We start from the raw sequence: 18616 nt of genomic DNA, 5'->3' as shown, positions 1-18616 counted from the left end.
CTTATCCATACTAGATGTGGAGTGTCAATTCATTTGAGAAAGAAGTACCAATTCATTTGAGAAAAAGGACAGAAACATTTGTATTAATGAAATATAAAATGTACTTATCTTGATATTCAAGATCATATTACAAAGGTTTTTAATTTTTGTTTAAATATATGAAAATCAAATTAATTGTTTGAATTCTTTAGATTTATAAGAAAAATATTATTGTAAATGTTCATTATTATAAATAGAAGAACAGTAAGATGAAATGCATAACAAAGTTTGTTACTAAAGTTGACCTAAAATCTATAAGGCTAGTAAGGCTTTTTTTTAAAGATATATTGAGGCCTTTGCGTGTTGCCGTAAAAATATTACAATGAAATTAAAAATAAAATAGGTTTATCGTCTCAATACACACTAAATATAAATATAAATATTTATCTAAGGTAGCAAAAGTTCAACCAACCTCTCAACAATTTATGCCCTGCTTTGGGAGAAAAAATTACAGGCACATTTTGTTGTCGATCTTGCTAGACGTATTCATCTTTAACATCATTTGGTGCTGTATTGAAGGGAATTTTGAAAATTGGAGAAAGCAAAGGTCTAGAAATTTGTGAAAAGTCCAAGGGCAAAGTTCTGTCTGAAATAGTATTTGAAATGGAAAATAATTAAGTACATGATCAAACAATTCTATACTAATATGGTTACATGCCTTGTGTGTGCTTCTACATCTTGCATTTCCTACAGTTTTCGTTCTATAAGATGACATTTGTTTGAGAAATCACTTTAAACAATGTGTGTGGCTTGCTTACGCTTGCATCCTTTGCACACGTCTTTGTCGGCGTTGTTGACAGATGTAAATAAGCTCCATTTTAAGACGAGCAAAGAGGATAACACAACTTCTGGATTCTGGCTTATCCAAAAATAAATCTTAAGCTTAGGCAAAATCGCTGGTTATTGGGGTCGAGGCGACCAGGGCTCCGTTGCAGAGACCGGAAGAGAAAAGGAGGTATGGTTGGCCCATGGAACATCACTTTGAAAATGATGGGTACTTCGTCTTGAGATTGAAAAGAGGCCCCTAAAATAGATTATTGATTGATAAGTAGAGATAGATTTTGCAGCAGAAAACCTGAATGGGATGAAATGACCACCTCTCCACTATGTCTCCCTACCCACCCCTGCAGGGTGGGAGGTTAAGTTCCAAAAATTGGAAAGAAGAGGGCTAGCTTCCAATTCGTTCAAAGTTTCTCACACATTTGTCATTGTAGCATATATTCTGCAATTTCTTCTAACTTTCTATCCACAGACATAGGTTGTTATGTAAATGTTTATCTGTCCAACTTCTACATGTTCAAAGAATGCATCTCACTTTTTGTAAAATAGTGTGGGTTGTCTTGTAGCAACTCTGTTTTTCTATAAATTTAGCCCAATTGTTTTGGCTTCATCCAAGTAGCTCATGCTCAGAGTAAGTTACAGCTTCTATTTCATATTATGTATCCATTCATCCAAAACCTCAATCCAGATGATAATTCCTGTTTTACTGCTAATTGCAAATGAAGAACAAAATTACAAAGAATCTGACCTCAATTCTTTTTACTCACACATAATATGATAAGAGGTCTTGTACCAAAAAGTACACAACCATATTCCACACACCAATTACAACCTCCATACAGCCACTCTTGCTCTGATAAACTAAGACGTCGTGCATATGAAGATAATTGATAGTAAAGAGGGCACCGCACATCAAGACTGGTTGGATTCAATGAGAAACAGATCAGTGAGGTTACAGAGATACACTAAAATATAAGTTGGTTAGTTTGCTTACTGTTTGTCAGAAATCTTATCTTACATTTGTCAGTTTATTTTTTTCCTTTCATCCAGTTTATGATTTATTTCTTTCTGCTCTGTTGTATTGTTTGCATGTGAGCGCAGAGGATTTTGTTCTCAATTGTCCAGTCAAGGACTTGTTTAAATATAAATCATCCCAGGCCTTCCTTTTCACTAGTTGAAACTTCTTTATAGAGGATTTATGCCTCTAAATTTCTCACTCTTGGGGATTTCAATATCTTGTGAATGAGGCAAATTTTAGGGGTTTTTAAGGGAAGTGATTAATTTTCTCATGAAGAGATTTGCAAAAGCTATTGAAATCATCCTGAAAAGATTGGTGCCACAAATTGTGTTGCTCAAATGTGAGAAGGGTCAATGTTCTTAGGGCGTAATTTATGGTGTTTTTACACAGATTTTTTTTGTTTCAATTGGTACACATACTATTTCTGCACAGGTTTTCTTTGAAGCCTAGATGTTTTATGGGCTTTGAATGGTGCATTGAACCAACAGGGAAATCCTGCTCTAATTTAGGGTTTGAATTATTAAATATACACCAAATATGAGAGAGTTTTGTGTTAGAGGAAAAGAGCGTCTGTTCTGCTAAACGGAGCACCCGCAGAATGAACAAATGATGATGATGACCACAAGTACCTCTGGTGGCACTGGCCGCCAGCAGATGCAGGAACAACTGTAAATTGCTTAAGCAGAGCTAGGGTTTCTAACCTGGTTGTTGCCCTTATCTTCCCTGTTGTTTTTTCCCTCCTAAGATAAACCAACAGATAGAAAAAAAGTGTATGACAATCTAAGTGGCTCAAAGCTTCTGAGCTTTATCAATGCTAGAAGAACATTTAGAACTTTCCCAAAAAATTCTAGATATTTTTTTATTGTTAAGAGTTTTTTTTTTTTTTTTTTCCTTCATTTTTCGTAGGAAATTTTGATTTTTCCTATTGCATTAACCAATCGATAATAAGAAAATTCTGGATTTTTTATTTTTAAAAATATAAGTTAATTAATTACTATAAAGTTTTTCTTTAATAAGATTTAATACTTTACTCTGATTTTTGTTTTGTAGCAACTCTGTTTTTCTATAAATTTGGCCCGATTGTTTTAGCTTCATCCAAGTAGTACATGCTCAGAGTAAGTTATAACTTCTATTTCATATTATGTATCCATTCATCCAAAATATCAATCCAGATGATAATCTTGTTTGACTGCTAATTGCAGATGAAGAACAAAATTACAAAGAATCTGACCTCAATTCTTTTTACTCAGAGAATACACATAATATAGTAAGAGGTCTTGTACCAAAAAGTACACACAACATATTCCACACAATAATTACAACCTCCATACAGCCACTCTTGCGCTGATAAACTAAGATGTCGTGCATATGAAGATAATTGATATTAAAGAGGGCGTCGCACATCAAGACTGGTTGGATTCAATGAGATACAGATCGGTGAGGCTACTGAAATACACAACAAATATAAGTCGCTTAGTTTGCTTATTGTTTATCAGAAACCTTATCTTACATTTGTCAGTTTTATTTTTTCCTTTCATCCAGTTTATGCTTTATTTCTCTCTGCTCTGTTGTATTGTTTGCATGTGAGCACAGAGAATTTTTCTTCTCAATTGTCCAGTCAAGGACTTGTTTAAATATATAAATCATCCCAGGCCTTTCTTTCACTATTTGAAACTTCTTCATAGAGGATTTATGTCTCTAAATTTCTCTCTTGGGGATTTCAATATCTTGCGAATGAGGCAAATTTTAGGGGTTTTGAGGGGTTTTTAAGGAAGGCGATTCATTTTCTCATGGAACAGATTTGTAAAAGCTATTGAAATCATCCCAAAAACATTCGTACCACAAATTGTGCTGCTCAAATGTGAGAAGGGTCACAGTGTTCTTAGGGCGTAATTTGGTGTTTTTACACTTCTTTTTTGTTTCAAGTGGTACGCATACTATTTCTGCACAGGTTTTCTTCGAAGCCTGGATGCTTTATGAGCTTGTAAATGGTGCATTGAACCAACAGGGAAATCCTGGTCTAATTTAGGGTTTGAATTATTAAATATACGCCAAATATGGGAGAGTTTTGTGTTGAGGAAAAGAGCGCCCATTCTGCTAAACGGAGCAGCCACAGAATGAACAAATGATGATGATGACCACAGGTACCTCTGGCAGCACTGGCCACCAGCAGATGCTGGAACAACTGTAAATTGCTTAAGCAGAGCTAGGGTTTCTAAACCTGATTGCTGCCCTTATCCACATTCTGCTTCTCTGCTGTTTTTTATCTCCCAAGATAAACCAACAGATAGAAAAAAAAGTGTATGATGATCTGTAAGTGGCTCAAAGCTTCTGAGCTTTATCAACGCTAGAAGAACATTTAGAACTTCCTCAGAAATTTCTAGAAATTTTTTTATTGTTAGAATGTTTTTTATGTTTTGTTTTCATTTTAATTTTGATTTTTCCTATTGCATTAACCAATAGATAATAAGAAAATCCTGAATTTTTTATTTTTAGAAAATATAAATTAATTACCTACCATAAAGTTTTTCTTTAATAAGATTTAATACTTTACTCTGATTGGATGGTCAACCTAGTCAAATCAAAAAATTGGAACCTAACGATTCCATAAGTTTTCCTGCCGCAAGCAGGAACTAATAAACAATGGAAACAAATATATAATTGCATTCACCTCTATCATAGAAAACATAAGAAAATACATCAAATGAATAGTTCATAACTAAAAGCAAAATAAAATGCACTATAGTTGATTTTTGAACCTCTCTTTTAAACATGTCCATAAAGAATAAGCACTCGAGAATAACACCTCTGTGTACAACAGATATATGTATTTAAGAGATATAATGTACTTTTTATACAGAAGCAGATAATTACATTCTTAAGAACATTTTATCATTATGTCATCATGAGGGCTGTTCGCATTGCTTATTCTCCTTAAGAACAAATTACAAGCACCCAATGATCTGAACTGAGCCTGTGCATGATTGGTCTTTGTGGGTTTCAAAATGAAGAAACATCTTTTTATCAGAAGATATTTCACCAATCATGTTTTCAACTAAAATAAAAAATAGTGAGCCAATTTTAAAATTTTGAAATTTAGGAGTTTAGTGCAGAGAATGAAAAGAGTACCAAGAAAAGATAGCATACCTTCTGTAAATTCAAATGACTAAACACCGATGGAATCAAATGAGTTGAAGTTTCTGTCAGCAATAACCTAGCGGTCATGCATTTAGTCAACAGTTAATTGATAGCAAATAATTTCTAAGACTAGAAACTATGAAAATGCAAATTAGCAGATAATTAAATGGCTTAGATTTTCTCACAAGATTATTTTCAATATAAGTTAACAGCCATATAGCATAGCATTTTTATCCTAATAGCCATTGGAGTCAAGCCATAAAGCAGAACTGATTTTATTTTTTCCCAGATCTATTGGCAATGCCCGGTTTACTCTGGAGTTTGTTAATGAGGTCAAAACCCAATTATAAATTTTGAATTAGATAAAGTTCAAAGGTCCCTTTGTTCTCCCCTTTGACGTTTATGGTTCAAGGTACTGTTGGTTTCACTGACAGCATTGGAGGTTTACATAGATCAGTCAACACAAAAGGAAAAGCTACCGTCACCATGAAAATAAAATCAAAGATAAAGCCAATAAAGACTAGAGAAAATTGAAGTTACCTGCAGGTTTTACACTTGCTAAGATAGCAAAAACTCAACCCTCTGTATCTCATTTTTCAAGTTCTTTTGTCGAGAAAATCTTTCAGAAGACGAGACAAGATCTTTCCAGTACTTGTCCGGTTCCCTTCTCCCTCTATGCTGAGTGTATAGATCAAATACAGATTGTGCATTTGGATTCAAAAGGCTGAGATTTCTCAAAGAGTTAACGCCTTTATGATTGATCTGTAGTTTGCCATTTGACTTACGCGTTTCTATCAACTGGAAAATTGTAACAAAATTGCATAAGAAAATTTCAAAAGAGATAATGATAAATTTATGAAGTGGTGAGCTAAGGTGGAAGCAAAATTCATCAAAAATCTCCTGAAAGGTCACTATAAGATTTAGCATGTCATTAGTATAGTGCTGAAACTGACATCCCAATAGCCATACATTCTGTGAAGCAAGACAGCAGCGTTACATTTAATTGAGAAAGGCGGGCATTAAATACCTCTGCTCGACCAAAAATGTTATTTGTACTGTATAACCTAACATGATCAACAAGTTCAGAGTAATTGTAAAATGCGTCTGCAAACATTTTGTGGGAAAGCAACTGATCTTTGATCCGAACTGCTCGCCCTGTCTGTAATGCTCTTCTGAAATAGCCACAAAGCTGTTATTTGAGAACTCAAGTATTCAAACATTATTTCAGGTTAGAGAGAAAACTATAGCAAAAGAAAGCTTCACAGTGTTGATGAATACAAGGTACTCTCCGCTTGGAAAAACCACCAAAGATTGATGACCAACTATGCAAATAAATGGTAGACAAAAAAATCCAATTCACAAGGACAATCCGACAAAGAGAGATGGCAATGCCTGCCTTAATCCTCGAAAGACAGCAATAGGCGCATCACAGATGACTCCAATGAGCTCTATCTTGTAAGGCTTTCTCGATTCCCTATATTCCAACAATGATTCCTCAGAGCTAGTACCTTCTTCTATATGAGAAATGACTTTCGTGGACTGTTTAAGACCCTCTGCCTCAGGAGCTAAAGCATACTCCTCAACTGGTTCCCAGTACTTTTCATGCACATGACCATCATTGTCTACTTGATATCCTGGGCCCATCCTGTAACGTCTGCGATGAATATCTCTCACCATCACAATTGTTTGCTTCACAAATGGCTCCCATGACATAGTTCCATCGAAGATGACATCTCGGCCTTCATTCAATGCAGCAACAAGAAGTGATGATGCTGCATCAGTGGAGGATTTGTGTACCTGGTGGATGCAGAGTTTATGTCAAGAACCACCTTGGTCAACATCTCATAACTTTGGCACTTTGAAGATTTAAAATATTCATGGTCAAATATAATATCGTGCTTAGAATCTCCTGTAAGACCACTCCTTTTCCAATAAGTCATAAGATCAATGATGTTAATTTTTTCAAAAACGGTTCTTGAGCTAATACTCACAAATTCAGCAGTTTCCAGCATATCTTGAAAACCATTAGAGCTCAAAGCTTTATATATTAAATCTGACTCCTTAAATGCATCTGCTTCCACTACCACGGGATTTTCTGCTATTAATCTATACAAACAAATCAATTATGATGCTTTATCAGTAATATTATTCATAATATGCTCATCTGGCAGTGCTCCATCACAATAGGAGTATAATCACCTCTGTATAATATAGACTCCCTTTGATATAAGGTCTATATATTATAGAAAAAATTTTAAAATATACAAAGTCAACAAATGACTACTTAGATAAGCTGCTTACATAGATTAAAGTCTGCATTCAGAGGTGCTTAAATTAAAATAAACTGTCCATATCAACACATAAACTTACTCTTTCAGTGTATCTCTGATGACAGAACTCTTGCCAGCTCCCATGCCACCTCCAACAAGCAGCAGTATGGGCCGTCTTTCATTACTGACAGGGCCAATATCATTATTCTCAAGAGAATGTGGCGAGTACTTGCCAATTGCCTTCAGTAATTCCACTAAAGTTGAAAACACATTCTTTGTTCTGAGAGTCCTAAACACCTTTTCAAAACGCTGTTTTCTGTTACCATCATAATAATTGATAAGTTACACTTTCTATCTCGCAGATCATGCATTCAATTCTGCATTTTGAATACCATAATCCAAACCTAGACCATTCTATTTTACCTATTGATGGGACAACCGACCTTGTAGCAGAAAGTATAGCAGCACGAAGTCTTTTCTTTGAGTGAGAATTGCTATCTAGAACCTACAAGGAAGAATAAAGCTCATGTGTATGGTTATTCATTAATTTAAAACTAGCACTTTAGATTAGTTGCAACATATAACTTTTTTCCAGTTACTATTTCATGGTTGGGAAGGTAACAAACATAGCTTTGCCAAAGGGAGGAACAAAAAGTACCTGATCAATAATAACTGAATAATGCTCCCAATGAAATGCAAAATAGCTTAGCATACAAGCCTCAAATTCTCTAACAAGTTCTGAAAATAGAGAATCGGTCTCATCCACTGAGAACAAACCAGTTAAACGAGCAAAAAACTCTTCCCGACTCTCATTAGAATTAATCCTGTTTTCCCTTAAGTAATCATTGGCAAGCTTTGCAAGCCAGGACCATGTATTTCCTTCCTTTAACCCCAGCTGCCGTGCTGTGACAGAAGAGTTGTTAATACTTAATTCATATCGGGAACAAAAAACCCCAAGATAAAACCACTAAACAAATGTTCGAGTTTTTTGTTTTAATTGATTAAGAAAGAGAAATGAACCACATGCAAGCAACGTATGACTACGCCCTTTTCATGTCTTCACAAATAAAAGTTACGTTACTTTCCCTTTAGATGAGAAAAAACAGCACAGACCCATTGAAGAAGGTACAGATCCTTATAGCTGATGCTATGCTGTTTGTTTTCAGTGTTTTTATCTGTGGTAATGCCTTAATCTCATATTGACACCAATTTTCTGAATGATAACATCAATCATGATGACAGTCAGTGGCAGCAAGGGTGGGGTAAAACAGGATGACTTTATTCATAAAAATTAGACAAATTAAAATTTTAATAAAATAAAATTTCAAACAGAATAAATATTAAACAGAAATAGGCATAGCTTTTTCAGAAAAAATATAAAACTACATTAATGTAAAATACATACTATTTTTTCAATGGGTAATTGATGTAGCTATAATTTTTTTATAGATAAAAAAGGAAAATAAAAAACTATTCACAGAAAAGGTCGTGATAGAGGGCACATCTCCAATGTTCAAGAAGGGCTAAGTTCAAACAAACAATGATAAGAAATAAAACAAAGCTGCTCAAGCAGCAACGGCTACACATTATGATGGAAGGCTCATAGTCATATAGCCTTCCCCATACATCAATATTGACAGAGCAATCGATGATGGGCTTCCAGCCAGTAATCACACTCCCTACATCATTTTTGTCCTGTGCAGATGCTGAATAGCACAAACGGAAGAATCAAGCCAGAGCTAGGTGTAGGATTTTGCCAAAGTCTGACCATCTAGGATCCCCTCAGTCATGAGGCCGGGAAGAGGTTAAAGACCAGCCGAAGGGTTGTGCCCAACAGCAAGCAAATGAATCCCTAGCTCATCTAAAAGGTGGCTGGGAAGCATGTGATTCAAAGTCATGACCCTCCCAAGCAGTCTATGGCATCCAAGTTGTCATCCGAGTGACCCTTGTGGGAAGTTGCAGGTGATAGGACAATCTACCTACACATGGCATTACCCCAAAGATCTAACAATGCATGTAGGTTGTGCTACTCGAAATGCAAATTTATTGGCTTGTACCTGAATCTGCATAAGAATCTGCATAAGGACAGTTGAACCCATTATAGCTTTAGTAAAACATGAGAAATGATCAAGAAAACAACTAGTGAAATAGAAAAATAAATTGTCTATCCAAATTTTAACAGGAATCTCCACCCTAAAACCAAGCCAAGTCCAGGTTTGCAGAATTCTAAGCTAGTTGCCCAATACAAACATATTTCATGAGAAAGACTTGGACCAGAAAGATTTAAAGAAGCCATGAATCCAACTCCAAGCTTCTTGAGCTCAAGAACAAGATTAAAAACAGTGTTTGAGAATCTCTTATTATCTATAGAATGGGCAATGAGGATTAACAACTCCCAAATGAGAGAATCTAGCGCCAAGAGGGAGATCATTAGACAAACGATACCAAGCAATATGTGGAACCATCAGTACTAGACTTATGAACCAAGTAGTCATAAATTCCCAGTGCCAAGTGCCAAAAGAGGACAAGTGAAGTCATACAAGTCTACTTGACAAACCACACAAATATGAGGAGAAATCCATGCATATCCTTTACAGGATCTATAATTGTAAAATGACATGTCTAGATACTATTTTCAGCCTTTCCAGCAAGGTTTGAAGGTTATACCGCCAATTTTTGGGAAGCATTTTCGGAGCAACGAAATCAGGAATTGCCTACAATGTTAAAATAACCTGCTTGGCACTATTGGTTCATGCCTCAAAATACTACAATAATAGAATCAAGACTGTAGCTCAAGCAAAAATATTAGTACACTAAGTATAATGAACAAAATGAAATATTAAAATAGTTTTACAGCTCCATTACCAGGTTCTCTCGGATTAGCCCCAATCCCCAATATAGAGCAGACTACCCAGCTTGGGTTCATCCAATGTCCACCTCAATGTAAAGAACCCACAGAGAACCCATGAGCCTGAAGTAGACCCTAGGTGAACTTGAGCGGCCTGGGCCAACCCCAAAGGACTTGCTGCCAAACCAGCACAAAAAAAAACATCTCTTGCTCTCTTCATCCTGATGATGGATCACTTGGTGTGATTCAAAACGTTGATGGTAAAAAATCTTTACACAATCGAATCCAGAAATATATCAGTTTATTTTTGCTATGGATTGTGGAAATTTGATCTCTTTAAAAAAAAACATGTTTTTAACTTTTTTACAATAAAAAACTACCTCCTAGTTTCACCCTACCTCCTAGTTTCACCCTTCTGTGACAACCTATAACATTTTTTACCCCATTTCAATAACACTAATGAGAAAATGTACAATTTTGCCTTCAACTTGTGATTGCTGATTCTTTAAGGCAGCATTTTTTTCCGAAGGAGAAGGCTGGAGTGAAAGACCTACACGAGTAGGAAACAAAGAATTGCCCAAAGAAGATCTCTGGTTTATCCATCAAATATGAGAGATCTTGTAATCGTTTTCAAGTTTTGAAGTTTTTTGAAAAAAAAGAATTGAAGAGCTTTTTCAACATTTTAAATATTTTTTAAAATCTATCATATCTATGTAAAGTTTATAATGCAAAATTTTGTTATTTTAATTTGTACAGTTGTATTTTATTTTGTACAGTTGTAAGTTTGCAATGTTCTTTTGTTTTGCTGTATTTGTTCAGAATGGCTAGTAATTCTAGTTTAGTAGGTTTATAATTAATGCAGGGTTACTTTGTTGGTGACATAAAACCATGATTGAATAACCTCCTAGCAGTGGAGACTATTGTTGGTGTTGTAGCCAATGTGGGGATGAATATAAGGGCTCATGTAGTCAAGTGAAAGGTCACCTATGCATTAGTCTCATCTTAATTATAAGAGTTTGTCTAAGGCCGACCAAAAAAAGGTTGTGAAAGAAACAAATAACATATATATCAATGAACAAGAGGACATCGTCATGGCAAACAGAAAAACAATGGAAAGATATATAGAAACCTACTAGTGTCTCAACACAACTGGCTGACCCACATCCTCTCACACCACCATCTTCTTAAGAAATGACTTTTTTCTCATAAAATGGGGCCATTTGAATTCAAAAAATGAGGCAAAGCAGGTCGTAGATAATCATAAGAACACTGCTCATTTCAATTATAGCAATGAACTTCTTTTCAATCTTGTTGGATCATCATATTACTAGGATATGAGCAACTATAAATACACCAATTCATTGCACTAGTCCCCTATATGAAAAAGTGTGCACCACCTTATTGGCCATGAAAAACTCTTGTAGAGTCATCATTGAGAGCAGTCAAGGATGCATTGCACAAAACAGAAGTGCCCATTTCTAATGAATGGAAGGACGTCAAAAATAGACCAATAATTAATGTCATTGTAGTATCCACCGTCCACTAATCAAGGCAGTTGATTGTGAGAGTCATATGAAGGATGCAACTTTCTGTTCCAATATTCACATAGAAGACATTGCAATAGTGGATCATGAAAATGTTGTCTAAGTGATAACGAACAATTCTAAAATTGTAGGGAAACAAGTGCAATAGTGGGGAGTACATAATGTGTATATCTTTTTGACACCATGTGTCACCCAATCTTTCAACTTGATAATGCAAAAGATTATCTTGAAGATCAAGTGGTCAAAGAAATCTAAAGAAGGCCGAGGACATTCCAATTATTGTGAGAAATCATCATATGTCACAAGCCACCCTCAAGACCTTCACCAGCTTGGAGTTGTTGAAGATTATTTTATTTTTATTTTAATAATTTTCATATATTTATAAATTTTAAATTTTTGCTAAGTTAATACTTTCTATTTTTTAAAAACTTATTGAGACTTAATTCACATCACATAAAATCATCTTGAGAGGACTTGTGAAGGTGTGAGAGGTATTGAGCACCACAATCATCAACACTTTTTGGAATGTAAGAAGGCAATCACAAACACAAAAAACATATGTTACCTGGGGATGCATTTCCAGCAAAATTTGACCCGTCATCATTTCTGTGACATTCTGGGAACTCAAAATCTTCCAGAAACCTTCCCCTTGGCTATCTCATAAAATTGATGATTCAGTTTTGATAATTTGTTTGATTTCCACTCTCATATAAGCTCTTAAGTTAGATTATTTAACACAAACATTATATGTTAAGGTTCTATAATTTATATAAGCATGTTTTATTCATGTTTTTATATGAATATTTAAAATTTTCCTATATATTTTAAATTTTTCCTATTTTTTACAAGGTGGTTCCCACTATTGTTCCGTGCTCTAAGAAAAAATAAATTGTCCTAAAAACCTGTTTCCCCATCCTGTACTATGTTGAAGTATAGCATTAGTCAAAGTGATATACTCATTACATTGAGTATTTGTATTTCATGATATATATGAACATTGTTTTATGTCTCATATTATTGATAAGAGTGTGTATATATATATATAGACGTCTATGTATTCATAAATTACTTAACTAATTGGGCTCTTATGATCAGAACAGACTATTGTGTTGTGAAGTTTTTGAATGTAATTGTTTCACCACCACGTCTCTATGGGACATGACTTTGTTGTAGCCTCTATGGGTTGATTTTATCAAAGCTACCTCATTGATGATAAATTATCCTTAAGATGAGTGTCTTATGTAATATAATATATATTATATAGATTATGCATTATATATATATATATATATATATATATATATATATATATATATATATATATATAATGCATTATATATTATTATATAATAATATTATAATATTATATTATATTACACATATGGTTAATATATTAATATTATATATATGTTTAAAAGTGAGTTATACATATAGTTATTTATTAACTAAATGGTGATTAACTATAGAGACATGTCTCTTCATGTCTCTTGAAGAGACATGTCCCCTCTCATATTTATATGAGATCCAAATCTGCATTTGCAAATCATCAATTACAACGGTCATGTTAGTACATTTGCAGAAACAATCCTAGAAAAACAATATGGTATCAGAGCCAACTACAAATGTATAGCATCTATGTTCATAAATGGAATTGTTTATTACAATTTCTCACATATAAATGACATTCTTTGAGGGCACTATTTGCAGAAAATCGATCTGTTGGAAAGATGATAGATCCTGTCGAACAAGTGTTGCCTCGATTCAGTTATATGCTCCTCACTTAAAAATTGGTATATAACTAATCAATTAAGACCCTTGCACTCAATGTGTGTCAAACAGAGGAGTGTAAGACTTCAATAGCTTCTCAATGAATTTTGGCATCATCAGTATTTTGTTAAATGGTTTGAATGAATTGTTCGTGTTTCCAAATGTTCGATTCGATTACGTATCATACTGCTACCATGATGACAAGCCGCATGGCTTGAGGAATGGACCTCCAATTTCAGATATTGTAACTTGTACCTTTTCAGATCTTATTAAACTTTGCAACAAATTTCATGGTTTACAACCATTTATGTCATAATCATTTGGAATGTCATGTCACATGCCCATATCATCAAAAGGAAGACACGGAATGAGCAGCGTTGAATAAGAAAGAAGAAACCTGTCGACATAGGTGTATGGATCTGATCAAAGTTGCTGCCTGTGATGTGTCCATTCCAGCAGCACTCTAAAAATATACTGTTGATCTACCATTTTGGATATAGAAGAGCAACTCTAAACTTTCACCCCAGGAGAAAAGATGATGGGAGAACAAAGTTTGGAATATGTTTATTTATGGTAAAACGACCACATCTTCAAATTTGATTGCCAACACCGTCCCTTCCTGTGAAATGCTGGCAAAAGTGGATTACAGGTTTGCCAAGAATTATGCACACAGATGATCAGGAAAGTAGACGTTAAAGAAAGACAAGGAATAATGAGGGATTATTATGGAATACATATATAAAAATTGTTAGATGTTGCAATCCAATACTGTCAGAAATTATACACAACAATTTATATATTCATCTAATTGATATTAGTATCAATGTATATGGGCAGAGCAACATCTATGAAAGACTATACAATTTGAGAGCAGATCAACTACAAGGAGGAGAATAACTTGATAAATGAAAATTTATCATTCCAGAACCGATCGAATTAGACAGTGTGGAAAGTATCACCTATACGACCAGAAGAGGGATATGGATGACAATTAGAAGGTTAATAGAATAATAAGCAGAGGATAAGATGAAATAGAATAACAGATCAAAAAAGGATAGTGATATATCTTTCAATGAATAACAAAGTTGCATGTTGAAGGATATGTAAAATTTAGAACTCATCTCTGTAACATATGATTCGATTACTCAAAGTGTAGGATTATTTTGATGGGATGTCCGGACAATATAGACCAAGATATTTTCAGTGGAAATAGATCCAAATCAAACAAAAGGAGATTTCTAGAATGTACGACATCAATTATGTAGATAGAAAACAAAATTAATAAACAAAGTCAACAAACATAACAGATTTAATTATAAACATTATGGCATGAGTGGAAGTCTAAATAGAGATATGAACAAAAGAAATGATATTAATAATTGATATCGGGTACAAATAGGGAAGTGTTACAGAGAAAAGCATAGCAAACCTTGACAGAATAGCGATTGAAGATGCATACTTTCCCAGCACAAAGTTACAAGAGATAATCAAAGTTGAAGTTGTATGTTGACGGGCTTATCATAAATGCGGAAATACTCTCACCGCTCGAAAACACAGAAAGACAAAGGTAAAGGTAAGATGAAGGGTAAGTATTATTTTTCATCAATTTTGAGTACTATATTCGGGAAATAGTAAAATTGCATTAATTTATTTATTTATTTATTTCCCAAAAATTTATTTCCCAAAAATATTTGAATTGCTCTTGGATTAAATTATCATTTGATAATGAGTTGAAATTCAAATATTTTGAAATTATATACTTATAGTGAAATTCCTTTATCACTTCGATTTCAAATAAGTATTTATTTTCCGTGAATGGAAAGAGATATTACATTGTTATATCCTTATTTGAATTAGGGAAATAATGTGGCTTTATATAATATTAATCATTCATTAATTTCCTTTAGTTACCTTTGAAGTAAATTTTATTTTTAAAATCTTTTATTTAAATATTTGAAAATATAATTTTAATAACTATTTGAATGGAATATATGTATATTTGTTCAAACTATAGATTTTATCTATATCTTATTGGAGAGAGCATATTCTGAGAATTAAATTAGTGTTTATTCTTACTTGCATTTCAATATATACATAAGAGTTATTTTACCTTGATTTTTCCTTCGAGAATGTTCTTGCAGGAAAAGGAGAATTAATATTAGATTCAGAGAGAGTCTAAACACTTCGTTAAAGGGAAGCTTATTTTAGAAACTTATAAGATTTATGTTCAAAGGGATTCTGACACATCCATCAGAGGGAGCAAATAAAAGATATGGTTTCGTCAACCGTCAGTGATATCGATCATATTGATTTAGAGGGAGTAAACCAATGTTGTAATGGAATATTCAATGATCGATAAATTGTAATAAGAGGATTGTAATTCATGCAACTATGTGAATGGGCCTACACCTTGTGTACATCATAAGAAAGTTGTGACTTTAATTAAACTATCTACAAGTCTCTCTTTGATAAATGAAACTTGATGTATGAGTTGTGGAGTCATTCAAGTGGGCACTGTCATACTCAATCAAGATATTGGCATATTGTGGACGAGTTTGTGTTCGCTTCTACTATTAAGCTTAATGAATGTTTGAGCTTCAATGAATGAAAAGAGCAAGTGAAAATTTTACATCGTTGGGGGGATAATAGTCAATGTTTCATTCCCACTTGAACCTTATTTAGAGGGGAGATGTTTCATTCTCAAATAATCTAAAAAGAGAATTTTTGAATCTTCATGTGTAGATAAGTAGTATTCTTATCTTTTACATTTATCTACTCTTTATAGTCTCTATTATTTGTAATTCTATACTTACTATAAGGGTTATTGGCTTTGATCTTTTCCTTTATGGTTGAGGATATTCTTACAAGGAAAGAAGGTTGGTGACTCAATCTAATGATAGTAGTTCTAAAGACTTTGATGATTAAGATGGACAAAGAGAGGCTTTGAAGAAAACATCTTTGATTATTAAGATTATGAGATTCTTCTACATTAAGGAGTATGACAGTTCTTCGAAGGCAATGCAGGAGCTTAGAAGATTAATACTCAGAGGGAGTCTAGAAATGCATGTGGGTGACTGTATGATGTTGATGGGCTTACTCCTATGTATATCATGAGGAAGTGATGACTTATTCAGAGTAAGTTCGACAAGCGTCCTTGGGTGAAAAGAGTTAATGAGGAAGTAACTAGAGGACCTAACTTCCCAAGATCAATGTTCAAAGGGAGAAATTTTGAGATGAAATTCTTTATGGATGATATCTTCTCTATGTGGAGAAGTTCTAAGAGAAATTCTTTATAATGCACTCTTCTCTATGAGAGAGAAGCATGAGGTGAAAAGTCTTTGTACCACCCTCTGACTAGGTTCATGGTAGTTAGTATTTTACATATGATATGTAATGAAAGGTGACGATCTTTCATTGACATATGTAAACAGAAGGTAACCATTATAAGATGACGATCTTATAAATGGTAGACCTATTATCATGGTTCTTTGGGCCGGATTTTGCCGGACACCATGATAACGAACAGACAAAAAGTAATCTTTGTAAGATGATGATCTTACAAATGATAGGCCTGTTATCATGAAAATTCTAGATATTGTTTTGGACAATTAGAGATCATTGATAACGAATGCATTATGATTACTCTAGATATTGTTTCGGACAATTAGAGATCATAATATATGTTATGATAGTGTTTATAACATTGTGATTGTAGTTATTTGACAAGTCACTGCTTAAGAGTGTTAAAATCTGGTAATATGTTGTGTATTGATATCCTTGATACTAATATCTCATAAAATGGCTTTGTCACTTCTCCCTTGCTAAGAGGGAGTGTTGAAGTATAGCATCAGTCAAACTGATATACTCATTACATTGAGTATTTGTATTCATGATTTATATGAACATTGTTTTATGTCTCATATTATTGATAAGTGTGTGTGTGTGTGTGTGTGTGTGTGTGTGTGTCTATATATTCATAAATTACTTAACTAATTGGGCTCTTACAATCAAAAGATACTATCATGTCATGAAGTTCTTGAATGTAATTGTTTCACCACCACGTCTCTACGGAACATGACATTGTTATAGCCTCTGTCGAATTGATTTTATTAGAGCTACCTCATTGATGATAAATTATCCTTAAGATAAGTATCTTATATATATATAATATATATTATATATATTATGCATTATATATTTTATATAATATATATATATATATTATATATGTAATATAATATATATTATATATATTATGCATTATATATATATATATATATATATATATAAGATAAGTATCTTATATATATATAATATATATTATATATATTATGCATTATATATTTTATATAATATATATATATTATATATGTAATATAATATATATTATATATATTATGCATTATATATATATATATATATATATATATATATATATATATATATATATGTGTGTGTGTGTGTGTGTGTAATATAATATATATTATATATATTATGCATTATATATTATTATATAATAATATAATAATATTATATTATATTACATACATGGTTAATATATTAATATTACATATATGTTTAAAGGTGAGTTATACATATAGTTATTTATTAACTATGTCTCTTCATGTCACTTGAAGAGACATGTCTCCTCTCATATTTATATGAGATCCAAATCTGCATTTGGAAATCATCAATTACAATGGCCGTGTTAGTACATTTGTAGAAAATCATCAATTACAATGGCCGTGTTAGTACATTTGTAGAAACGATCCTAAAAAACAACATATTGGACTTAGATGATGAGTGGTAAGCTCATGTTACATATATTGAGTTTCATCAAACCCATCATGAATATGATTCAGCAAGTAAATATAGATCGACCATGTCTAGGCAAAATTTATGATGGCATGGAGTCTATAGTTGAGAAAAAGGTCCGCTATAGAAGCCAAAGAGCATAACCCAACATAAGCATTCTTCAAAAGAATGCAAAGGATAATTGTTACCCATTTAGACAAAATGATCATTGTGGACCATTGGAACAAAATGACCATATACTCACATTTCCTAATATTTACTTTATTCACAAAATAAAAAGGATACTTTCCTTGTCAAGGGTGGCACTATATAGAAATAAAGAGGTTGCTGCTAGGTACAGGACTCCATTCAAAAGAATATCCCGAATATAGATATACAAAGTGTTACCTTACATGAT

At 33.2% G+C, this 18616-nt stretch overlaps 1 protein-coding gene across 1 annotated transcript in view; it reads right to left on the bottom strand.

Annotated features, from left to right (window-relative positions):
- Positions 1 to 4525: 4525 nt before the first annotated feature.
- The window catches only part of LOC149558159 (calmodulin calcium-dependent NAD kinase-like), a 42026-nt gene continuing 27935 nt past the window's right edge, over positions 4526 to 18616 (bottom strand). The window contains exons 3-11 of the mRNA XM_089832520.1: positions 7904 to 8148; positions 7689 to 7750; positions 7346 to 7561; positions 6967 to 7081; positions 6372 to 6772; positions 6003 to 6147; positions 5516 to 5773; positions 4985 to 5051; positions 4526 to 4826 (exon numbers count right to left, since the gene is read on the bottom strand). Coding sequence (XP_089688646.1) covers positions 5534 to 5773; positions 6003 to 6147; positions 6372 to 6772; positions 6967 to 7081; positions 7346 to 7561; positions 7689 to 7750; positions 7904 to 8148 — 1424 coding nt within the window. The 3' untranslated portion in view covers positions 4526 to 4826; positions 4985 to 5051; positions 5516 to 5533. The remainder of the gene's footprint in view (positions 4827 to 4984; positions 5052 to 5515; positions 5774 to 6002; positions 6148 to 6371; positions 6773 to 6966; positions 7082 to 7345; positions 7562 to 7688; positions 7751 to 7903; positions 8149 to 18616) is intronic.

Source organism: Cupressus sempervirens, chromosome 5, assembly GCF_028749045.1.
Source record: "Cupressus sempervirens isolate cs-2001-9-10 chromosome 5, ASM2874904v1, whole genome shotgun sequence".
NCBI classification, from domain to species: Eukaryota; Viridiplantae; Streptophyta; class Pinopsida; order Cupressales; family Cupressaceae; genus Cupressus; species Cupressus sempervirens.
This window is presented reverse-complemented; position numbering and strand designations above follow the sequence as displayed.